The sequence below is a fragment of the Nothoprocta perdicaria genome, unplaced genomic scaffold (assembly GCF_003342845.1).
Source record: "Nothoprocta perdicaria isolate Ctin4 unplaced genomic scaffold, notPer1 scaffold_505, whole genome shotgun sequence".
NCBI lineage: Eukaryota > Metazoa > Chordata > Aves > Tinamiformes > Tinamidae > Nothoprocta > Nothoprocta perdicaria.
This window is the reverse complement of record NW_020455761.1, coordinates 116,708-142,668: the sequence shown is the minus strand read 5'-3', so window position 1 is coordinate 142,668 and position 25,961 is coordinate 116,708. Positions and strand designations below refer to the sequence as shown.

The 25,961-nt window shown below is 38.6% G+C and overlaps 1 protein-coding gene across 1 annotated transcript in view; it reads left to right on the top strand.

Annotated features, from left to right (window-relative positions):
* The first annotated feature begins 13,581 nt into the window (after positions 1-13,581).
* Positions 13,582-25,961, top strand: part of LOC112954764 (mucin-5B) — a 39,307-nt gene continuing 26,927 nt past the window's right edge. The window contains exons 1-13 of the mRNA XM_026048019.1: positions 13,582-13,663; positions 15,063-15,318; positions 16,862-16,976; positions 18,455-18,542; positions 19,218-19,351; positions 19,734-19,959; positions 20,776-20,901; positions 21,491-21,608; positions 22,795-22,933; positions 23,531-23,632; positions 24,604-24,673; positions 24,899-25,036; positions 25,385-25,549. Of these exons, the coding sequence (XP_025903804.1) occupies positions 13,582-13,663; positions 15,063-15,318; positions 16,862-16,976; positions 18,455-18,542; positions 19,218-19,351; positions 19,734-19,959; positions 20,776-20,901; positions 21,491-21,608; positions 22,795-22,933; positions 23,531-23,632; positions 24,604-24,673; positions 24,899-25,036; positions 25,385-25,549 (1,759 nt within the window). The remainder of the gene's footprint in view (positions 13,664-15,062; positions 15,319-16,861; positions 16,977-18,454; positions 18,543-19,217; positions 19,352-19,733; positions 19,960-20,775; positions 20,902-21,490; positions 21,609-22,794; positions 22,934-23,530; positions 23,633-24,603; positions 24,674-24,898; positions 25,037-25,384; positions 25,550-25,961) is intronic.

The window sequence follows — 25,961 nt, the reverse complement described above, 5'->3', positions numbered from 1 at the left end:
CCTGCACAATTTCTGTAGAACACGTGAAAAAGTGATACTTAACTACTAGGCATATTTGTTGTTTTGTTTTACTTGGTTCTATTTATAGCCTGCTTCTATTACTTGTTTTCTGTGAGGTTGATAATCTTGCTGCACAGAAAGGCACACATCTAGAGTATTTCAAAGCATAATTAGTTCATGGATTATTATGTTTTCATTTATTTCTCAAAAATTGAACTTTAATTTTAATTTAATTTTACTATCTAGGGATATGAACGTCAACCAGTGAATGGTGAATGTTGTGGAAAATGCGTGCAGACTAAGTGTGTTATACATACCCCAGAAGGTTCTGTCCTGCTCTTGAGTGTAAGTATATTTTACCAATTTGATAGATATGTAAAACAGAGCATTCCTTTTCTCTTATGAAAGCGTGGAGAGAATTGGGGTAAAGAATTACTAATGGCAGAGATCAGACTCTGTAAGTTTGCATGTGAAAGATCAGAGGCCCACCTTAAGCAAAGCCTACCTAGAGATTTCTGGTATGAAAGATGAACTAAGGTAGTAAGATTTTCTGGAAATCTTCTTGAAATGACAAGTTGGAAGTGCTATAGTAAGGGTTTTTCTTGCAGTGTCTAGAGGTTTTTGCTCTTTTATATTACTTGATTTCTTCATGCTAAAAAAAATTCTAAAAAAGCCTGTCTATGGGAGCAGCTTTACTGCCTTGTGGAGTGAAATTTAGAATTGTTCTTGATCACCACTGGGAGTTTTACCTTTCTCTAGTCAAAATCCAGTGACACAAGTGAGATTGTTCGTACCTCTAGTGGATATTTTACATACGTCAAAGAGCTTTTTCTTTTCTAAGGGAAACCATGCAAAACTCCAAAAATCCTCTCCAGATACGGCATCCTTTGATACATATAATAAGCTGTAGCCAAAGTGTCTGTTAACCCAAAAATAATCAGCTTGGAAAAAAGATGATAGTCACTGTCAGAGTGCAGGAAAATTTTGGCTTGAGGACCATTCAGCTTTCTTTATATAATGTTTTGCATTTTCCTTGCAGCCTGGAGAGTTTAAAAATGATCCTTACAACAACTGTACCCTTTATAGCTGCGTAAGTATTCGCAATCAGCTTATCTCCTCCACATCTGAGATTACCTGCCCAGCATTCAACGAGGAGAGCTGCAAACCTGTAAGTAAATACTAAAAACTCACCCCCAGTGCATAAATTACTGAAGTTTAGTTCAACTACCTAACTAGCAACAAAGTAACATTAAACTTTGGTCATTTTCTTAGAAAGTTTCTCTGTCCCAAGAGCAGTTGGTTTGGTTTGGTTTGGTTTTGCATCTATGAATAGACCTATGATATTTGTAAAATAACTGTGTGAGTTTATTCAGATCAACACTTCAGTTCTGTCATCATTGCTAGCTATTGAGGAATTGCTCTCCTCAGTTACTGATGTAGAAAATTCATTATTATAGAGAAATAATAATAATGTTCTTTTTCCTGTTTCTTTGTTTCTTTTTTTTTTTCAGGGAACTATTACATTGCTCCCTAACGGTTGTTGTAAAACATGTAAGTATGTCAGTGAACATGAATCAACAACAATACAGAGAAGGAAGTTTAATCTTAAATCAACCCATTTTCCTTTACAGAGGCTGATAGGCTTGCATTTAACTAGATACTTGTGTATTTCTATTTGTTGTTCTAAGCACTTAGCGTTTGACCTTTCTGGAAAAGTTTAAACTGAAGCAGAAAGAACACCTAAGATGGTTCGTTCAGGGAACTAGTGAAACCTTGAGTGTGCCAAATTGCAAGGAGCTTCTGGAATTCTTTCAGTGAGGGTATTTTCTGATTATCTTTTCCCACAGGTACACCTCTGCATAGTCCCACGCCATGCTCTGTCCGTGAAAGAAAAGACTTTATTGTCTATCAGGGCTGCTATTCTCAGACAAGAATTGATTTGACTGAATGTGAAGGCACATGTGGAACCTTCTCTCTGTAAGTAAACTGATCAAGCAATGATACTTGAGTTCTGTGGGCACTGGAATTGTTTATGTAAAAGGGACAATAAATAAATATATATAATATATATGTGTGTGATATATATTATATATCATATACATATAATGGAATATATATATATGTATATAATGGAATAAGACCTAGAGCTGTCAGTTCCCAAAATCATGGGCCTAAAATAATAAAAACTCTGAATTCATCTTAGCACAAACAAAAAAGTATTTGATTTTCTTGGAATTCAAGCAGCTATGATGATGTGTTTTTACCACCGACAGCTAGTTTGTCATTTACGTCATACTATCTCGGATACAAATAATTTCAGCAGAACATGGAGTATTTCACATAATGGTAGAGAGCCCAAATTGCAGCCAAATCTAATGTTCAGTAGTTGAAAAGCTGCTTTCCAGGAATTACTGTACAAAATGAAACAAAAATCTTTTGAGTGAAGACTCAAACATGCATAGAAATGAGGATACAGTTTCCTCTGGCATGATGTTAGTGGAGAAGTTCCATTGTATGTGTTTCTCTGAAATAAGAAACTCTTCAAGGAAGTGGCTATCAGAAAAGTACTGGTAAAGTACCTGGCATAGAACTATTAAAACACACTGACAGATCACAGTTGTTATTGACTCCCAAAAGAAAGAATCATTTTCACCCTATCACAGAAAATATTTGAGAAAGCTAAACATTAGTCTCAGATTGAACCCTGATTAACTAGAGATTTTATAAGTATTTTGAAATACTTTATGGTCTCAGACAAAGGCTATTGTACTTGCCTGTGCATTACAATGTACTACAAATATAAGAGAAATGATTGTACCAAGATCAATGGCTCTTGATGCAGTTTACAGCCTAGTGTCAACAGGCTCTACAGGTTAGGAATGGTACCTGATCACACAGCTGCAAAAGGTTCTTTGCTGTGAAGTATAAACAGTAGGAGCTGTTGCTTCCCTTTCTCTAATACTGCCTGGTTTGGAATGCCCCCTGTGATTCATTTGGAGCAACTGTAGCCACATGTATGTGCACCTTCCTATTTCAGTTATGGCTGTCTGCCCTTAAGTGTTTGGTATATTTAACATCCTTCTGTGCTCAGGTTATGCAAGGAATCTAAGAAAGCTGATTCATAGAACTCGCTGGTTGTTCTAGTCTGTTTTATTTTGAGCTGAACTGAAGTAATAACTGTATTATCTGAATATCCCTGCCAGTGCAATGAATTTGAAAAACATATTGTGTTAAACCAATGCAGATGAGCTCATCACTACTCATTAGCCCCAGCAGCGGCTCTTCTACATCCTATTCTGCGCTCTTTAAAGCCTCTGTACCCAATTTCTTCCTCTCCAGTGTATACAGAGTTCTACAACAGAATAATATTACTTTTTTTTTTCTTGCTAACAGATACTCTGCAGAGGCCAATTCTCTGGAGCACAGCTGTTCTTGCTGCAGGGAAGAAAAGACTAGTGTGAGGGAAGTGAAACTGAAATGCCCCAATGGGCATTCAATGACACATAAATATGTTTATGTGGAAAGCTGCAGTTGTCAAGCCACTGAATGTGAAATCTCAAAATCCAGAGAATCCAGAAGTGCAGAAGAAAATGACAGGAAAAGTGCTCTGAACCGTATCAGGAGGGCTATCAGCTTAACATCGAAATGAAGAGGAATAAACTAACAGCACTCAAGTGAAGGGATTATGCACCATTCTCATCTTCCTTGTCTAGTTCAGGCCTTTTCTTTTCCCAGTTACTGCATCTGTGTTCTCTGATATTTTTAATAATGTTCTAATTTATTTGTGTGAAACGGGGAATTTTCTTCAAGCATGTAGTCTGTTGAGTCCATTTGTAATCAATTTATTTGCTCTGAATGATTAAAAGCACATTTCAAAAATTGGGGTTTTGTGCTTATTCATGTGCTGTCTTGTTGACCTTCAGTTTTAAGAGGAGGAAAGTTCTTCAAGCTGTAGGAAGTCAACTGACATGCTTCTTAAATCTCTTGCATATCCTCCTGTGGCTTCTTAGAACCTAACATACATGAAGGTCTTGTCTGGAGGACCCAACACGTAGGGAAGGGCAGTATACTTGCTAGACAGGCAGAAGATGGATAAAGCATCATGATGTGATGCAAGTGACTTTTAAGAAATTCGCATAACCAAATTGCTTCGTTGAGCACCAGATTATTTTTTAGCAAGTTTGTGTGTATTTGAACAATTTGGTGATTTCATATTAATGAAGATATCCAAAGATTAGCTGGATTGCATTCTGAAGTTCTCCCTGAAAAGGGAGCTGAAGGAGATTAGATCTGACATGAACATCTGTCTTGAAAATATATGAAGTATAGTGAGAGTGGTCCACACCTTCTGTGTGTGAAAGTTGCATTTAGCACTGTCTTTGTGTCTTATCTTCCTGAGAACCTAGACTGGTTTGAGCCACAGCCAACATAAATGCAAGCATCTTTGCTAAATAAAGTGATAAAATTTGTGGCATGGGAGACTCTGTAGATTCAGGACTTGTCTTTTTTTTTTTTTTTTCTCTCTCCTTATGTTATCATCCATGCCAGTGTTGGAGCTTAGAAGGCAGACATCAGTAGGAAGCAGAGAAAAGGAAATACAAGAGGTGTTCCATCTTTAGAATACTATCATTAGAGAACTAATGTCCATGGAGGAGAAGTAGCTCATCCCAGAAGGAAGTTTTGTCACTTTGAAAAGCAAGCTCCAGAACTACTGAAGGCTGGTTTCTGCTTCAGCCTGTGTGTTTAAGGATATCTCTAGGTCATCTGGGAAATATGACTGAAGCTTTTTCTTTCTTGAGGCATTTAGAAGCCTCTCTCATGTGTGGATTCCTTGTCATCTAACAATATGTGTACTGACACTGCAGTCTACTTTCCCTTGTGTTGTGTGTCACATGGCTTAAAATCTGTTAGTGTTTGGCTGTTTTTTGAGAACATCGTTTCTGCAGGGTACACTATACTTGTACTGAAAAACATAATCTCCCATTTTTGGTTCTTTGTTCTTCTCTTATCATCTCCATTGCCTATTTCTCTCCCAGGGAAGGGTGAACTAACTCTAAATAAGGAAGATAAGTGATATACTGTAGAAGTCAATAAAGCTGCAGATTTTGGCTTTGCCACTGTAGGGCGGTCTGTGGCTGAGAATGTGAAGTTACTTTAGAGACAAAAAGAAAGCTGCCTGCGGAGGGGAGAGTCTGCACTGCCGAGTGTTTTATCTGTGAGAAGAATGAGTGCTGATGCTTCCCCGCATCAGCAAGCTTTTAGTAAGCATATTCTGACAAGGATTTACTTGCATGTGCAGCATGATGTTGCTTGCAGTCAGAGAACTCTTAGTTATAGGTGCTTGGCAGTTCTAGGTCAAACTGTACGTGTCAAACCTCCACCCCTTTCTGTGCTCTTGGTCACCTCAGAAGTTTGCAGTTCAGTTCACACCTGTATTTCCATTGAAACTGGATGACAGAATTGAACAGACTAAGCTTTATGCCCAGCTGAGAATTCCACAGAGGGCCTTTCAAAGAGAAATTTCTGTAAAACATGTCCAAGATGAAGGGAAACAATTGCTGGAAGACAGCCTTCCTCCAAATCTGAAAGCACAGTTGCTCTGCAAAGAGATTCCTTCTCTGCAAGTTTTATACCCCTACACAAAAAAGAATCTCTGCATTTAGGAAGAGTCCATTATCTCCACTTAGACATTCTTACAAGCATTATTCACCTACAGAGAAGCTTTCTAGTAATGCTGTGATAGAAAAACATGCTACTTCATGCTAGGCATTGCCTCTGTGCCAGACTCAGAGACTGTCAGATACTGGAAGTCTATCTTTTTGGTAAGCTGACTTGGTGCTTTCTGGCAGCCCAGGGAGATGATGTTAAGGGATCCCTCATCTGGAGGGGTCCTAGGAACTGAAAGAAGTTGTAACTGAAGAAGTTATAATGCAACAAGGAGTGTCGTGGTGGCAGTGAGCAGCACTCTTCTTCCTCCTTGTAACTGTCTCTTGGAAGAAAATGGTGACCTGCTCTGCCTGATCACATGGAGCTCTAAATTCAAATAGGAGTTTCTACAGACCACAAGCTCAGTCTCACCTGGAAAACCCAAGGGAGCAATTGAGGACATCTCTCACAAGGCAGTGCCAGACATTTAGGGTCCGTAGAGGAGATGGTGAAATCTTCTGAACCTATTGCCTTTTTTCTTACTTGCACACCCAAGGCCAGGCCTACAGTAAGGGACACTGACAAGGATGCTGGAAAGGAATGGACTTCACTCCCTCTATCCCTCCAGGATTTTCCTCCATTCTCCAGGAGTTTCTCTGTCCTCCAGGATCTGACAAGAAGGGAGCAGTTGCAACACCCCTAGCAGAGCTCTAGCTGTGTAGCAGAGTTGCTAAAACTGTCATAGGTCCATGCCAAAGAACTGTGTTCCTCTGCCAAGATACCAAAAGCTTAGGGTCCTAGCTCTCGCCTTGCAAGAGCTGTTCAGTTTGACCTTGCTTTGATACTTTGATCCTATGAGACTCAAGCATTTGACCTTAAGTCTTTGAACTTGCTTGACCATTATGGTGAGAGAAAGACAAATATTGCGGCCCTGCTGCTGCCTTCCTCAAAAGAGAGGAAGGCAGGCACTAGGAGTCTGATAAATCTCAAGCACAAGCTGTAGCTAAAATCCATAATGCTTTGGTTGCAGGAGGTTGCAATTTTGAGTTCTTGTCTCAAGTTCCTCTTCCTCCAAGGTGGCCTGAAGCTTAAGGAAGGATTGCTTCCCAAGCAAGTGCAGTCTTACGGGAAGGTCCTCACAGCATTCAACCAGCTGTAGGAGGTGACTGCTAAAAGCTGAGGCAAACCTGAATCTGTTGGTTGCAGCTCAAACAGGCTGTCATTGGCACGCAAAGTAAGAGCACTGCAGGAAAAAAAAAGAAAAAAAGAAAGAAAAAGGAAAAAAAAAAGAGAAGAAAAAAGAAAGGAGAAAGGGGACATGGCACCCTTGCTATGGATTCTGAGATGCACTCTGAGCTCATCCTGATGCAGGCTAGAAGGGTGGCAGTTGTGGCATGCACCTCATATGTGAAAGCACGTGAGTTTAATTCCTAATTGTAGTCTTCACCAAGCTTTGAAGCTCTGGCAATATCTTCCTCATTATCTAGAACTGCATTAAAAACGTGATGCCGTTCATATGACTTTATGGATATACAGTGGGAGTTTCCATCTGAAGCTAAATAGGAACTCAGAAAAATTTCTGATAAAATGAAGATGTTGTTTTATTGAGAACTACTGGACAAATGTACTGGAAGACGCTTCTTAGCAACATGGAAAAATCACTGCTGCAATCTGAGGTGAAGCGAATGGGATTTAGAAGGAGGGAAAAAAAAAACGCATACAAAATAAGAACAAATCTCTCCAAAAATACAAGGTAGGCACTTGTGATCTAATAATATATTATTTAATGATATAACTTCATATTATTAAATGATTGTTTTGTGCTGTAGAATGGGAAAGGGAAGATAAAATTTTCACTGTTACTGTTGGAATGCACTTATGCTTCACTGAACTACGCACAGCCAGCTGCACCTAAGACCTAATCCAAGGACATCAGCAAAGGCAAGGCCATATGTAAATAAGCATATAGTTACAGTGCTTGTTCCGCAGTGTTTGAAGTTGTAAAGCACAAGCAAGCTCATATACTGTGAAAGAGAGGAGGCAGAAAGAAACATAAAAGCTCTAAAAGCCATAGGAAGGAAAATTATTATAACTTCAGGTCCCAGAAAAACTGAATTACGGGAAATTGTTTATCAGTGCTACTGTTATTTAAATATATTTCATCTCCGTACAGTAGCTTTAGGGGATGTACTAAAGGAGAACAAATTCTTCAAGGTAAACATCCTTCTGCCTAAGCCAGGTTTTCTAAAAACTCAGTCTTTTTAGGATGTTAAAAACTTCTGTGCTATTTACTGCAAGCTCCTGAACAAATTTCTGACCAGACTCTATATGTCTTGTTCACTAGTCCCTAATGCAGAGGATGTAATAATATTTTTTTGAACTTCACTTTCTAAAAAATCTGATGGGTTCAGACTGGGCTTTCTTTAACCTTTCATTTTGTCAATAGTCAAGTATAAAAAAGCTTGAATTATTTGCACAAACCTGTCTCAAGAACAGTGAAAAACACTACTCATAGTTTTTATTCCAAGACTTGAATTAAAAATAAAATGCAACAGAATTCATAATTCATCATTGAGTTTTCATACTGCTTCCATGTCAAAATTAGTTTCTGTTGCAGATTGATTTAAATCTAGGCAAGACTTTATGTACTCTTTTTTCCTGCTTTTGGATAACCTCCTGTCCACATGTCGCAAAAAAAAAAAAAAAAAAAAGTTTTTCCCCCCTACTGGAATCAATTTCCACAAGCTTCTTCAGTTCCAGGAACTTGTAGTTCTTGCAGTGATTAGCAATTCCATCTGAATGTGAATTATTTTGGTAGGATGATTGTTTTATGCTGAAGAACAGGTCCATATTTAAGCTGTTTGAAGGCCTAATGCTTTTAAATGAACTATTGCTTCTTAGTGTGCTATATAGATGTGTATGTATATTTATATGAAAGTATATATGTATATGTGTGTGTCTATCTTTCTATATGTATATGCGCATTAGTAGACAAAGAGAAGCCTGTAAGAATCATTCTGGAAACTTGTTCTTGGTTATACCATGTGGTATATTTGGCCTTTCCATTTGCTTTGAGAGTGATGTAGAAGGACCAGTCTAGAGAACCTAATTCAGTCACTCACATAAATGCCAATCTTTGCACATAGCAAGAGCTATTGCCTGCTGATACAAAGGCAGTTTGTTATCTCAAAGGCAGGTTGTATATCAGTCTGAGCTAATTAGAAGCATCAAAGATTTGCATACTGTATTAAGCATACAGTAGTCTTTTCTGACTACTGTATTAAGCATACAGTAGTCTTTTCTGACTTGTCTTGGCATTCATGAAGATATAAATGGCTGTAAAAGAGGTAGAAAGTGGTAGAATCTGCTCCAGCTGGAAAGCCAAAAAAAATCTAATTCTTAAAACTGATTTTTCACATCCTTCTCCAAATAGGGCCTTGGGTTTCCTTTGCTCTGCTACCTCATGTTTGTTTGTTTGTTTTCTCAGGAAGGCTTGTGCAAGCAAAATCTTTGAGGTAGCGAAAGGCCAAGGCCCAAACTCCCCATGATACGTCTTTCTGCACAGCTAGTCTTTCTAATGTGAGGAAGTGCCAATAGGTCAGTGAGACCCGTGTGCACAAACACCAATCAGGCGTGTCATTACTCCTCGTAAATGGATGATCTACAAAAAAAAAAAAAAGAGAGAGAGAGAACAACAGCTAAATTTATTCCTTGTGAACTAGGAGTAGCTGATGCCCTTGATTGGTTCAGGAAAGGTCAAGAAACCCTATGGCAAGAACAGAGATTTATGTTTGTTCTAAGGCAAAATGTAAGAAAATAACCTACTGTATTTCATCAAAATTAAAGTACTGAAGACTTTCTTCATGTATTTTAATAGGCAGTTAATGACATAGGCCCTCCTTCTGCCTGTTATAGATCACCATATACTACCAGACCTTTTAAGCAGTGTGTTGCATCTAAACCTGATGGAGCAAATACATCTTTGATGTCAATTTTCTAAATTCTATAGGCTTATGTCAGGGTTTAAAATATAGTCTGTATTGTTCTTGACTTCTGCTGGCAGTGTGGAATGTGCAAAATCATATTGTAACCATTCCTTATGTAAAATACTTGGCCAGATTAATTTCAGATGTTTTTAATGTTTCAATGACTGCCTTGAGGGGCTGGAGATCACAGGCAAATTTGACATTTTCCTGGCTAACTTTGTTTTTTTAAATAACTAAACAAAGTTTGTATTTTGATAGTACTGATAAAGCTTTTTGTGGGGGGGACGGGGAGGATTTATGTAAGAAAATGAAAGGAATAGCACTGTTTGTTTTGCCTGAAATGTACTGGAATTATAGAATCTTTCCAGACAGAATCTCCTCAGTGCATTGACTGACTGTGGATGGAATATCACAAGAAACTTTGCAGCATTAACACTTTACAGTACGTATGGGAGTACCTGTGAGAGAAGGGTGCAAAACAAGTGCTGCTGCCAAACTTCAGTACTGCAGTTGCGTGTGGATGTGGTTAATCACTCCAAGACCCCCATTTTAAGTACCTCATTACTGAATTTATAGCAAATGGTATGGGATGTGAGTCACTGCTATCTTATGTTAGCTTCATGCAGGTTTATCTCCTGTGAGTCAGTGATGATAAAGAAGTTGAGTTAATATTTACCTATTGCATTTACTAAATTCACATACCCTTTAATGGGAAATGATCCATGAAATGGGTTGTAAAGAAGCCAAGAGGAATTGTTCTTTTTGCTAGTACAGCTGCAGGAATATGAAGGCTTCTTAGGCTGGAGGGCCCGATAAAGGGAAGAGTTATTAATCCTAGTGTGTCCCAGAGGGGGAATAGTTGTATTTTATGTACCTGCAGTAGCAATGGTTCAGTGATAGAGAATCAATATATTCTCAACCTTCCTGGCAGTCTGAATTTATTTCTGAGTACCTACTGTGTCTTCTTTCTGCAAACCCTAGTGTAGCCGTGCTGGAATATAAAAAAGCTTCATTTGAATGCAAATATCCCTCCCCTGTTATTAGTCCTAAAATGATTTCAGGGGATTAGATCATCCAGTGATATTGGAGGAGTGCAGCCAGCACTCTCTGCTTAGAAGCTGGAAGCAGCAGCTCTGGTTAGTGACTGACAGGAACTTTGCTCCCCGAGGAATGGAGAAGGAGTGGTCAAAATGACAGAGGAGACAAGTGGAGGTAAGAAAATGATTAGGGTGCAGACCAAGAGAACAGAGTTTTATCTTTTCTCTGAATAGCAAGAGATGTGCTCTTGCTTAACTCAGGGGAGGATCCCAGATGATGTATGTTACTTTCTCTGCTGAATGGAGCAGAAAAAGGAGGTTCAATGGACTGTCTATTTTCTTTGTTCTGTCCCTTGAGCAAGTAGCTTTAGTTTATGTTTTAACTAGTGTGGTTTTAACTAGTTTATTTAACTATGTTGTTCATTTTCCTTCCAGGCTCATACTTACTAGCTGTGACTTGCAGGGGGAAATCACGCTTTAGTTCATCACTCCTGCCCACCCTTGCGTTCCCCTGAACCATCCCGTGTGTAGAAGGCAAAGGAGAGTGAGTCATGATCATCCGACTCATCAGGTCTTTGTCTCTAACTGCTTCAATCTGAATGGTATCTTTGGGAGACAGCTCATATGTGGTTCCTGCTGCTTTTGTGCTGCCCATTTGGAGTAAGGGGAATTTGTTTTAGGTTCAGGAATCAGACCGCTGGATTCCTGTTCTTTCCCCTCTCAAACCACGTTAATGAAAGAGATGCCAATGCCTTGATTTCTTGGGTGGGATTGGGAAGAAAACAGGACGTTTCTTTGAAAGATGAGCTCTGCTTCTGCAGAGTTGTGTACTTGGCTTTGCCTGGATATGAGAAAATTATTAATTTCAAAGTTTCCTCTTTAGCCTTAGCTAAACTCTTCCTTTCTGTGCCGGTGTCAGTGAAACTCTATGCATTCTTTCCTGGACACCCCAGCCCTTCCCTACATCAACTGTTAATACTGTTCTATGGCCTGAAAGAGAAGGTTACATTAACTAAAGATTTAATCTGAATGTTACCATAGGAATTTGTTTTTGAAAAGTCTTAACTATAGTACTGTATGTGATCTAATTATCATCCTAATGCCAACTATATAATTAGTACCATTAATCTTAACCATAATATCATTACTCATAATAATATCATAATCTCATACTCTGGGTTATCTACTAGGTATTCTACTACTTGACATCATAACTGTGCAGGTTAAAGAGAGTGGGGAAGATGAGCCATGATAGAAAGGAAAAGTAGCAGAAATCTGTTTCTTCTGTAACTGGTGCCGTAAAGTCTGTCTGCTCTGTATGCCAGCCAAAATGGCAGGGCTTCAAGAACAGACTTTACCTTCCAATAGTGTCCTGCCTGAAGTGTGACTGACAATGGAATTAATGGGGCACGGACAGTGGGAAAGGGGTAACATGAACTCATGTTTCATGTATTGTACAATGCTCTAACCCACTAGTATGGGTTTTTCTTAAGAGCAACGGCAGCAGCAAATCTTCTTCTGGCAGATATTTGCACCTGCACCTCTGAAAGCCATTTACTAAACAGCTCATTAACCTGTTAGCGGCAACAGCTGAAAAGAATCAGTGCACAAGCTTTAGAATACCTAGCTCTGCCCATGCCAGATATTTTGATTAAAAAAAAAAAATGCACAAGTCCTTGAGGACTGGCTTATTGTCTGCCAACCAGATAAAAGAGCATGCACCTTTCCCTGTGAGTCAGTGGACTGACTGTGGCTGAGGAGTTGTAGCAGGGGTGAAAGCTACATTCATTGAAGCTGTATTTATGCTCACTTAGCACAGGGAATTGCTGCCGTTAGTGTATTCCAAAGAGTTGTGTAGTAATTGAAAGTATGAAAATGTTGCTGGAACTGTCTTAGAGTCCTTCCTCTGGGGACAGTGATGGTTCTCTTGACTTGGATAAGGTAGAGCAACATTAGGTCAGCCCGTGCCTTTAAAGCAGGTAAATCTCCAAAGACCTAAAATTACTGACATCACACATCTGTGCTAGGAAATGTAGGCTGTGTCCCTTAGTAGGACATACTGTAGGCTGATGACTGAACGCTTTGGATTTTGTGTTCTAGGATATTAAGACACTGATAACTGCCAACGACCGCATTGAAGCAGTGAAGGAAGGAACTGTTTCTTTTTGTTTTGGTGGGTCTTGGGTATCACAGTCTAATGCTTTTTGGAAAAAAAATCTTCTGTGTGCATAGAGAAAATTACTCCCCCATGCCTAATTGCTTCAATCAAATTGCATTTGTGTGGCAAAGGTGAGAAGTGTGCAGTGTGTAGACTAATGATCTTTCTGGTCTGTTGAAGCAATAAATCTCCAAATCTTTTTGTGAAATAGTTTGAATTCACTTGTTAAAGTCCATTTACCTCCTGCCAGAAGTTTTTGCACTAAATTAACCATACATTATACCTCACAATATTTTTGCTCTAATGCTTAAAAACAGCCATCAAGCCGGCAGAGGCAACAAACACTTTTAATTGAGCTGGGGAACTGTCCTGATGTGAATACCAGAGGAAAGCTTTGAATGGAAGCATTGACTGAAAAAAAGAAAATGAAAAGAAAATGCTATGAAAAATAAAAACAGTTGTTGCCAAAGAAAAGGTAGGAGGAAAAAAATCTCTGTAAGGAAAGAGAAAAGCAAAAGATGGTTCGCTGTCCTTGTGTAAAGCAGGGGAAAACTTTATTTCCAAGAGAGAAGAAGGATTGCTCGGTGCTAATCATGAATCACTGAAAGAAAAATGAAAGAAGCTCCACCTTTCAGGTACCATGCCATCAATGTTTTGTTCTCATGCCAAATTCCTGGACTATATAAATCTGCCTATAAGCCAAGAAAAAAACAGTTCCCTGGAAGGATTTTTCAAGTTACTACTTGATGGCAAGATGGAAATAAAAGCAGGGAAGTCGTTTTGGATTTTCTGCCTAATTTGGTGTTTTTGCAAGGGCAAAGAACCCGTTCAGATCGGTAAGAAAAATCTTATTCTCTAATTATATATTCCTATGACGAGTAGAATAATCAATTGAAAATATGTAACATTCATGTAAGAACGCACCAGGTATTATTTATAGATGCACCAGATATTGTTTAACAGTAAGCATATGCATCCTTGACTTAAGCCATTTAATATTTTATAGTTTTTCTTTGCAATACTAATATTAATTTAACAACTATTTTATTTCCTAAGTGGGTAATCTTAAACAGTAGATTTTCTAGGTCCTTTTAACACATATTTTGCTTATCTTCTTTATAGGAGAAATATGTCAGCATAATTCCTGATAGGCTTGATTGGCCAGCATGAAATTAAGAGTACTCACTTTTTTGTGTGCAGCTATACTGATTGGTTTTTAATGTCTTACCCCTTTTCCAGTCACTCAATACACAAATAATTGCTGTGATGTTTTTTGCTGCCTTGGTAATTTCAGCAACTCTTCTTTCTAGAATAAGCCAAACTTTCTTATTTCTCATCACTCCTGGGCAGAAGTAGTGATGAGACTATACTCCACTTTACCATACTCCACTTTAGTGCTGCCAACAGCTATGGGAAATTACAGTCCCTTCAAAAAACTGTTTCAATGCCCATCTGCTGCTGCTTAGATATGAATATCTCATAATATTTTAGTGCTCACTGACTATTTGAATGATTTTGATTTGATCTGTGATGAAACTTGCTAGGTCGGTGTCCCTAAATATGCCACGTCAACAACAACAAGAAACTTGCCCCTTGCCCCTTTCTTTTGACCTTCTTTTGCATAGGCCCAGAGAGATACTGAAAGCATAGTAGAGCAAACACATATTTAATTCAAAGTGTATCTGTGATTCATATCAGCTTTGTGCAATCAGTGGTATGAAAGCTACTTTCTATGTAATTAAAGCATCTATCAATGCCTTAGGCAGTAAGTGCAGTGCAGTACTCCAAGGCATGTGTTTTGGTTGAGATGAAAAATAAATAGCTCTGAGCAGATTGCTGAAGCTGATGGCAGGCTCAGCTACTGAGATCAGTGGCTGACATTTTGCTGGAAAGTCAGGTAGTTTGTCATTTCTTCTGGAGGAGAGTCAATAGAAGACTTCAGGCCAAATGTTAGCCTAAGGAGAAGGATTTCAAATGCAAAAACAAGTTTTAGCCAGTCAAGATGGGATTTCTCAGAAAGAACTTCTCCCTGCATTAGACTGTAGATATATGTCTCTAAGTTGGCATATCTCAGCCCCCTTTGTTAGTCCGTAGAGAAATGGTCTTGGAGCAGAGTTAATTTTCCTAGGTAGACATGTAAGATAGGATGTCTCCCTGAACATTTTTCAACAGTGATCTCAACTGCAAACCAGCACGTGTAGAGTGGATCACTAACTTTCCTGCTTCTTTCTTCAGTTCAGGTCTCCACTGTAAGCAGGAGTGAATGTGCCACCTGGGGCAATTTTCACTTTCATACTTTTGACCATGTGAAGTACACGTTCCCTGGAACCTGCACTTATGTCTTTGCTTCACACTGCAATGATAGCTACCAAGACTTTAACATCCAAGTAAGACGCAGTGACAAGAGTACCCTCTTGATATATTTCACTGTCACCATTGATGGAGTCATCCTGGAGGTGAAAGAAACGGGCATCACAGTGAATGGGAACCCGTGAGTAAAGACTCTACTTCTGCTTTCTTGTGTTGTTGTTTTATTGTTACATATTGTCTGTCTGGTGAGGTGTCCTCTCCTGCAAATTGGTATATGCTCACTTTAAACAGAGTCCTTTCAATAGTAGTGGAGAAGGCAAGACACATGTAATGCTTAGGAAATGCCTCAGCAAAAGGCCATATAATATTTAATGGAACTCTAACAAAATGTAAGGTGTAGATTTATTTGGTTGGGGTTTTTGGTTGAGAGAGGTCTCTTTTATTGAGGGGAGGAGATAAAATCTACACTTTAGTCATGAAAGATTTTAATTTTGAAGAAACATGTTTGCTTTGTTTTTTCCTCAAAATGCTGCTTTTGTGGTACTAAGCTTACAGTTGTTGATTTCCATTCAGGAATAAGACGGTCCTTTTAGAAAAAGTTTTCTTTCTAGATAGATGAATCTTGCAATTGCATTTTTTCACAGATCACACTTTGCCATGGGTTATGGAGTTATACATATCTATAAAGGATAGATGTCTCGGAAGTCAAAAACCACACCTTTAATTCCAACCTGAAATAAACCAGAAAGCAAGTGGCAGGCAGAAGGGCAAAAATACTCCATGAGGAAAAGGGTAGTCAAGTATAACAGTAGCTGAGATTGATATAAATTTATGAGTAATGTTCATGGGAGGTGCAGTGGTCTGCTCTCAGCATGTAGGTATCAAGAGCTCAGACAAGCTTTGGCTATAAGAAGAATCCTTACAACTTTGATGAGAAAATTGCAAGCATTGTAGCCTGTCTTTTCTTGACGGTCTTCCAGAAAAATCCAAATACAGAACAGTATCACTTGGCTGTAATTATAGTAGCAAAATCCAGATTTATCCTAAATCAAAAAAAGCAATATATCTGCTGTCTTCTCCAATGCTTTCTAGAGTGGCTACCCCTTTTCTGATACAGAACAAAAAGAATGTGCAGAAAGGTGAGGAAAGTTGAGAACTTTGATTAGTTACTTTAATTAGGATGAGATTGGCTGTTTAAGCCTTTGGTGAGGTTAAAATAAAAGTGTTCTCTGTTTGAGTGATGTCAGTACATGAGTAGTAAAACAGATGAAAATTCTGCAACTCCAACACATCAAAGAAAAGCCTGGAGAAATGATGAATTCCATGCTGTATCCTCATATGGGAAGCAATTTCCCAGTAGTTTGATCTCACTCCTCATGTCCTTAGGGATTAGGTCCTCAGTTCATGTAAATCAAGCTGTATTGGTATCTGTAGACTAGCTAATGTAGTAGTGACACACTGTTGATAAAAAAAAAAAAAAAGTTATGGATTAAGGTTAATGAAAGGTCACAGTGTCAAAGGTTATCATACCTAAGCTTAATGCATGGTGTGGATCAAGCCTGATTGTGGAAAGAAGGTCCTTCTGGCTTATTTGGCTCCTTTTGACTTCAGTCTCTTTTTCCCATGCCCCTGAAATTTGATTGGTCTTTCTCTCTCTTTTTTTTTTTTTTTTTTTTTTCTCTTCTTCCTTCAATGTTGTTTGTTTTGTTTCCCCCAATTTCCAGGATCCCCCTGCCCTTCAGCTTGAAGAGCATCCTGATTGAAGACACCTGTGCTTACTTGCAAGTCACTTCCAAGCTGGGCCTGACACTCAAGTGGAACTGGGCTGACACTCTCCTAGTATGAACAGCCAGTTAGTTGTTTTTTGTTTGGAGAACCTCATCAATAGTGGAAAGCAGAGCTGCATGCAAGGCACCATGCTGATTTGGGGCTTGAGACAGGGGTTATCCATAAGGTGATGGGGACATACCATCCTAGCTTGTTTCAGAAGCAATACCACACAATTTACATCATGAGGCAGGTGACTGGAATTGCAATCCCTAGGTGTCTGCAAGCATTTATACCTGAGAAAAGATGCCCCTGTCCACCCTGGAAATAGCATTCCTGTAATTATCTGCTTCCTGCATTGAGCAGTGGCAGAAGTAAAGCTACTTATCCCCTAGCTCTGGCTTGTTACTTACCCTCTGTCCCAATGCATATCATATGTGGGAAACTAATCTGCACAGGCAGTTCCATCCCTGGCATCTCTCATTCCACGTCAGCACATTGCCATGGGCGTGTTCCCCTCTAAACATCTACCCCCAATATATTTTTTCCTGTGATGCGTTGTGTACAATCTGGATGTAAATAGTAATTTTCCACAATCAGAGATGATAAGATTTCCAATACCTAAATAAAAGAGAGTTAGTATGTCATGTTTTGGAGTACAGAGAGACAGAGAAAGGGTGGAAATGGAACAGAGAGTAAAAAAAATGGGTAACTTTGTGTAGGTAGAAGTCTGGACAGAATATAAGGCCTATAGCCTATATAAGGCCTGTATAAGCCTGTATAAGGCCTGTATAAGGCCTACAGCCAGCTTTTATGATCAAGTAGCAATTCTGATATAAGTATTTGTTACCCTCTCCTTGTGTACTAATTAATACCTGAAGTATTACAGGCACCACCTATAGAGAGAACACAATTTTAGGAAGGCACACCTATAGGACAACGACCACCTTTGACAGATGGGTACTGCCCCAACAATGCATGGATGATAAAGTGCATTAGTTCAATCTAGAGAGACAATAATGTGCTAACTTGGCTCTTTACATCACAGAATATGGGCAGAAGAAGATGTGCTGGGCAGGCCCAATTCTAGAAATACAATAAAATTTTCCATTTAGTCAATGGAATAGAAAAAACATTAGATGTTGCTAAGAGTTGACCAGAAGCTGTTCCTTTGCAGCATCCAGCATCACAGCACAGTTGAGTATTTGTCCTTCTGCCCAGAGCAGAGCTGTGGTACCCTGCATGAGAAAGGAAGCAGATGTGTACTGGAAGATGCTGGCCCAAGGATTAGTCCAATATTCAGCATGCTGCACTTAGCTGTTTAGTAGGTAGGAATAAGAATTGTTAGAGAATTATCTTCCTGTGTAAATTCAGCCTTTCTGCTGATAAGTTTTATAGCAGATTTATAGCTGAAAAGGAAACTGCTAGAAAGAGATAAAACACTTTTCTACAACCGTATTCTTCTACAGTGCACTGTGTAGTAACATGTACTGTCAATAAGGAGAAAGTCTTTAAACTCTGTGTTTCCTCTTTGCTTTTTTTTTTCTTAGTTGGACCTGGAAGAAACATATAAAGGGAAAATATGTGGTCTGTGTGGGAACTATGATGGCAATAAGAAGAATGATTTGATTTTGGATGGTAGGCCGTGATTACAGCATGTTCCCTGTAACACCGGACTGTATTAATAATGTGACACGAAACCTGACATCCATTTTCTCTAAGTGGGGTTGCAAGTTTCCTGACAGATATTCTAAAACATATGGACATTTGGAAAATATGCGGGCATGCATGGAAGATGTACCCTTCTACTTAGTGTTGCATGCATATATTGTGTGTGTGTGTGTTTCTCCTGCTGTCACTTCCCATCTCTAGCCAGTGAGAAGTAATAAATTACCAGATAATTAGAAACATCATCACTTAAGGCTGTGCTCCTGGAATAGAAAGAAACATAACTGTGTGACTGTTACATATGCAAATACCTAACTCTATAGATCAGATATACCTGTAAAGAACCAAAATTTCTGAAACTGATGAGTTGCAATATAAAGGTTGAGTCCCATGTGATGTGTGTGTGTAGGATGGCCAACAGTCTTTGGTACAAGAGTGCCAGCTTCCTGATTCTAACTGGACAGAACTTATATCAGGCAGTCATTCTCTATGTTATGGAAGCTGGGGTTAGACATGGGCATTTTGGTGAAGAATATATTCTGTCTTATAACATAAAGATTAAATGAATAATCATAGACCATTAACTGATCTAAAGAATTGCTGTGGATCTGACAGTTGACTTGGATGCATCTGTGGATTTTGCAGGGTATAAAATGCACCCGAGGCAGTTTGGGAACTTTCACAAAGTAGAGGATCCATCAGAAAAGTGTGCTGATGTCAGTCCAGATGATCACACTGGAAGAGATCCTAGGAAGGAAGATGACAGATGCAGTAAATATGTAAGTATGTGTGGTCAAGAAGTATAAACCCTCCTCACCTCTGCTCTCCCTCCACTATCGCTCTTAACAGAGAGGTTGTTTTGGAAGCAGTTTTACACACTGAACTGAATAGTTGAGCATGTACTCAGCTGAATTTGTTAGGAGTCCAGGCATACCTCTGAGGAAAAAGTTGATCTTATAGCTGAAAAAATGTGCTACTACAGTGTTAAAGAAATGTGAAGTGGGAAAATATATGAGTGAGTGACAGCTTTCACTCCAAGAAGAACTGCATGATAGCAAATTAGACTGCATAACATCCTGATATCCTTTCCAAGCTGAATTATCATATAAGCCTGAACATCAGTAAACTGTTTATTATTTTTTTTTTTCCGCCCCCCTCCAGAAAAAAAAATGTAAGAAACTTCTGTCCCGCTTTGGAAACTGCCCTAAATTGGTTGCTTTTGATGACTACGTAGCCACCTGTACTGAAGATATGTGCCATTGTGTGGTTAATTCTTCTCACTCTGATTTGGTTTCTAGCTGCATATGCAGCACTTTAAACCAATACTCTCGAGACTGTGTCCTCAGGAAGGGAGATCCTGGAAAATGGAGAACCAAAGAGCTTTGCCGTAAGTAGCTAGGGCTCTAGAAATTTTTGTTCAGGTTGGCTATAGAGGGTCAAATTCTGATGCCAGCAGAGTCAGGCTGGGAGCCCTGATGTTATAGGACTATTTGGCAGAGATATTGTTAGTATAAAAGTTTCTATAAATTCAGTTTCATTTTTGCTCCTTAAATTTGAATTATTTTACATATCTTCCTTTGTCTTCTTCCTTATAACTTTTTTCTTTCATTTTTCTTCTTTTTAGCTCATGCAATTAATTCATGAATTATCTTTTTTTTTTTTTACATTTTTATTATTATTTTTTTTAACTTGTGACATCTATTGCATCAGAAGAGGTCAGAAAAGTCTCACATGTTTGTCCTCAGCTTATAATATGCATTCATATTCCTGTATTGCAGTTCCAGTGATTTCTTTATCACAGTAAATCTCAGGGGAGGGCTAGATGAAGTTCTTCCAAATAACAATTGAGGATTTAGATAGAGGAGTCATGCTGGAAGATCTGATATTTAAGGCAGAAACAAGCTGCTGTGACTCCATAAAAGATTCCAGTGTAGTTTGCTGCTATCAAGTCTTCAGCCAAACTTGAGCTAGTAAAATAATGTGAAATCGTATTTCCAGTACTGTTTACTCCATGATGCAGTAGCAGTGATCATAAATCCTTTTAATGTTTAAAAAACTTGGCAAATTTGAGAAGAAAGTTTGGCAACCAGAATGTGAGGAAAAGATAGAAGGAAATGGGTAGTGATATAATAATTCTAGAGCATTTACAAATAAGTGATTAACAAATTCCAACTTGGATATATCATCTCTCATGATCTTGCAGATCAGGAATGCCCAAACAATATGGAGTATATGGAATGTGGAAACTCCTGTGCAGACACATGTGCTGACCCAGAGAGGAGCAAGATTTGCAAAGCTCCGTGTACAGATGGCTGCTTCTGTCCTCCTGGTAAGGCATTTTTTTTTTCTAACGGGCCTACACATCGTGGGACAAATAGGGAGGCTGTAGCCCTTTCAGTTATGAGCAATTACTTTCTTAGCATTTAGTACTGTGAATAAACTGTTTCTTCTGGTATAATTAACAACTCCCTTCTTGGTAGAACCAGATCTCTGGTTCTTGGTAGATCAACTCAAATCTTGGTAGAACCAGATTTAAGATCCTGCCGTTGGGGTAGGGAAGGGAAAGGACAGATGCCTTTCTGTCTAAGGACTAGACAGAAGAAATATTATATGTATAGTGGAAAAAAAGGAGAAGTGGTCTCTAGGTTATAGATGAAGATGTCTTTTGAGGTGCCTGTGTGTTATGGGTCTGAATGAATATCCAACCTACTGGATATTTGATCTTCTTGTAGCAGGGAAGGGTCTGAAGCATCATTTTCCTTAAGGGCCTACTCCATTGATAGAAATATTTAAGTACTCCTGTTTTTTGTGTCTGTGTTTTTTTTTGCTGTTGTTTGTTTGTTCTTTCCTATACTCTGTTCTTCTTTCATGGTGGTCCCAGACTCACCTAATATTAACTAGACAATGTATCTAAACAGGAACTATCCTGGATGATCTCAGTGGCAAAAAATGCATCCCCAGAGACAGCTGCCCATGTATGTTTCAAGGCAAAGTCTACTCATCAGGAGGGACTTACTCCACTCCTTGCCAAAACTGGTACTGTTATGAGTCTGACTTTATTAAGAAGGGAAAAGCATTACAGGACTGGATGAGCTGTGTTCTGTTGTTTTCACCTCTTTCCCCCTCACCTCCATATTTCTAAGATTTATCTTTTATAATAATGGCACTAATGTTAAACTTGAGATCTTACTTCCAGCATGTCCAGGAAAACTGAGAGACAGATGTCAACCTCACATAGTTTTGATCCTCACTTGGAATCGACAGCAAAGACTGAGCCCAAGATTTCAGAATGCATAAAAATTAGACTCTTTGCTGGTTAGTGCAGAGACATTAGCCACTGAAGAGTTGCAAAGACTCATGCTGTGTTAATGAGTTACATTTTCCAACCACCTCTAGATCTATAAAAGGGTGTTTCAAAGTCCTGATCCTTGAGGAAAAATTGATTTGGAGCAAAATCTGTAGCTTGAATCCATCTCTACATTGCACTAGTGAAAGGTGATAAGACCTCAGGTATATTATTTTCAAAACAGTATTATTTCTTACTGTGATATCCACTTACAGAATGCACATCATATGTGTTATTTATGCTCTTGTGACATAGTATGTTTTCCTTGACTTTAGTTGTAATGTTGACTATAAAGACGAAGGAAATATGATGGGGTATAGCAGATGTTCTGCTTTTCCCTGACTCCCCTTGGATCAAATATTCCATGCGTTTTCCTCTGCAGTTTTGAGAAACTGAACCCAAAGGCTTTTAGGCAGTTCCTTTTTAGCCAGATCCTCATTTCTCGCTCACTTGGTCTGAACATATGCAGCCTGCTGTTTTCTGCTTGTGCATATGGCTCTGAGAAGTGCAACTGTTAGTTAACTGAAGTCCTCTGCAGATATTTGCTAAACAGTTGCATTGGTGGTGTAAAATATTGTGAGATCCTGGTTGAGGAGGTTTTTTTGTTTTTTTTTTTTTAAATAACAATGTAGACCCAGGAAGACATTTCTTGACCAACTCGATCTCTTCCACTGACAAGCATTCAGCTTTTTTTACTTAAAGGCACAATGTAAAGTCTTTCTCCCATGGTGATTTGAAAAGCAGCTGAATAACAAGCTCATAAGACTATGAAAGACTGACTGATCTGTGCAAATTCAAATACAGATATTATCTTTTCCTTTGCTCCTTTAAAGCTGTGTTTACTCTAACTACTCCTTTCTTGTATACTTTGTACAGTACTTGCACTGGAGGTCACTGGAACTGTGTCACTCTGCCCTGTTCCGGAAGTTGCCATATAGATGGAGGATTTCATATAACAACATTTGATAATAAAAGGTTCAATTTTCATGGCAATTGCCATTACGTCTTAGCTAAGGTATGTACAGTCTTTCATTTCACTCCTGAATCTATAGCATAGCAAGAGACATTAAACTTTTCTTGGGCTTTCTATGACTTCATTTGATCAAATGGTCCCACTTCAGAAAAGCACTTCAACACATATTCCATCTTAAATGCCATAAAATCTCCCATTTGCAGTAGACTGCAAGTCAGTTGCTTTGCGCTTAGCATCAACATTTTGCAGCTTCAGCATAGTTTTATGTCTTTTTTTAAATGGATTTTTTTTTCTTACTGGTTTTATTGGTGTAGATTAATCATTTCTCCTGAAGCTTTCTTCATGTATAACTGTGAAAAGGAAGTTTCTGATTCCTTCCAAAAGCCTAACATCCATACGAGTGTCTTTAAGTACACTGCCTACACAAGTCGATAGCAAGGAAACAGGCTGTAGAGGAAAAGCAGTGAATATGATTGATTTTTGGCTATGAAAGGTAACAGTGAGCAGCTGCAGATGAAATGCCCCAGTTCTTTCAAGGATCCATTTTAGACTTTGAGACATACTCTTTTTTTCCTTCTAGCTCCCTTCCTGTAACATGCTGAAATTGTCTGCACATTTTTTCTTCTTACCTCTTTTCAGAACACTGATGACACATTTGTGGTGATTGGAGAGATTGTCCAGTGTGGTACATCAAAGACAATGACTTGCTTAAAGAATGTATTAGTCACACTAGGAAGAACTGTAAGTAATGTTTTTAGTTATTGCCACATAATATGACACTTCTATTTAGATTCAGCTCTGTTATAGTTCTGAGATTTCCAGTTTAATACCAGCACATGTGTTTATTAGTTTTGTTCTGCAAGAGTTACTGGATTTCCAGTTCTTTTGGATTCTGGCTTTTGCATTTGCTTCAGAGGCAGTAGGTTCAAAATTATTCTTATTGGTTTTCCTTTTTCATGACTTAAAACTTTCTCACTTTTCTTTTTGCAAACTGGAAACTTCTACAAGACCTCTTCCTTTTTACTTTAGAATTTAGAGACCTGAGGTTTTCTCTACTACTAGCAGAAGTAGCAGAATTTCCCAGATGAAAGCCTGAGGTTTCTCCCACTGATATGATTCAAACTGACTTTAGTGGAGACAGAGTTAGGACTGTTTTTATGCACTTCCAAAGATATACAGGTTTATTCTGAGACCTGGATTCACCTTGTCTATCTGGTACTTAACTGATATAAAGACATTAGGAAATTCATCATTTTAACCTTCCTCTATAGTCAATAAAGGAAGATAGGGATATCCAAATTACCAGTCAGCCCACTTAATATAGGAGGCAGTTTCTGGAGGTGTCTGTCTCCCTCCATTGACTATTGAGGGAGTTTGAGCCAGGTAGCTCTAATTTGGGGAATGCTATATTTCTGATCAGATAGATTGAGGACTATATATAGTGTCTTGACTGCAGTTCTCATAAAGATAACCTATTAGGTATGGGAGAGCATTCAGTCAATGCTGTGGCATATGGAGAGAGTTTTTCATTTTTCATTATTACTTAGAAATTTGCTCTACTCCACTATGTAGCATCTAACAATAAGTTATATTGATCGCAGAGATGATTGTATTTTAAAGAAGTTACCTTCTTAATGAAGTTTGTGAAGTAACTGTTATCTGTTTTGTGCCATGCTTATTATTGTGTGCTTTTTTTAATATTTTCCCTGCAGACTATAAAAATATGTTCCTGTGGAAATATCTACATGAATAATTTTATTGTGAAGCTGCCAGTAAGTAAAGGTAAGTGTCTTCATCACATCTTCCCCCAGGCTCTCCAATATCTACTTACAGAGCAATACCTGTGCCTTGTTCTGAAGAACCTTGCTCTTGTCCTTTGTTAGGATATTTGACAAGGTGGAAAATAGGTCTGGCAATGGCTATGTTACCTTTGGATGTATTGGTAAATAGAAGTTCCCCTTTATAGTGATTTGCAAGTGCAAATATGCTTTCTTTTTTTCTCTTTAGATGGCATCACCATCTTCCGACCCTCTACATTTTTCATCAAAATCTTGTCCTCTGTTGGAGTACGGATTCGAGTGCAATTGAAGCCTATAATGCAGCTCTCCATAACAGTGGATCATTCTTATCAGAATCGCACAGCTGGTAGGACACGTCATGCTCTTGCACCTCAGTTAGGGCTACTTGTCCATGACTCTAAATTAACAAATTATTTGATTTTATTTTGACTTTGGTTATTAGAACCTTTGATTAAATCTGTAGTCTTCCTAGAAACAAACAATTGGCCAAACCCTTCAATTTGCAGAAATAACACAAGCTCTCTGACGATTAGTGGGATTTGGCAGATTTTTAGACTTCAGGTACAAAAATAGGCCTCATTAGAGGTTTGTGAAATGGAGGCTATATTCTTGGTTCTTCCTTCTAATGTTCATCTTGAGATTTCTTTCTTTTTTTTTTTTTTTTTTTCCTTTCTTTTTCTAACACCCATCCAAGGTCTTTGTGGCAATTTCAATAACATCCAGACTGATGATTTTAGAACAGTCACTGGAGCTGTGGAAGATTCAGCATCTGCCTTTGGTAATTCATGGAAAACTAGAGCCAGCTGTTTTGATGTTGAAGACAGCTTTGAAGATCCTTGTGCAAACAGTGTGGATAAAGGTAGTAAGCTTTTCATTCCTGGATTATGAGTGTTAAATAGTTCTCGTATGTTGGACAACCTAAAAAGGTTTAGAAATCCTATAGTCATCAAAAGCCACTGCCTCTGAGGCTATTAATAGAGAGAATATTCACATTCTTGCAAGCTTCTTCTAAAGTGATAGCTCTGACTTTAAAACAAAAGAAAAAAACATTGCCAGAAAAAGAGAGAACTTTAAAGACTTTAAAGACTTTAAAGAGACAACCATCTCCCAGAACATCCTCATGAGGAAGTGTGGGTTACATGAATGGACAGTGAGGCAGATTGAGAACTGCCTGGCTGGCAGTGCTCAGAGCATTGTGATAAATGGTGCAAGTCCAGTTGGAGGTGTCTGGCCAGTGGTGTCCCCCAGGGGTCAGTACTGGGCCCAGGGCT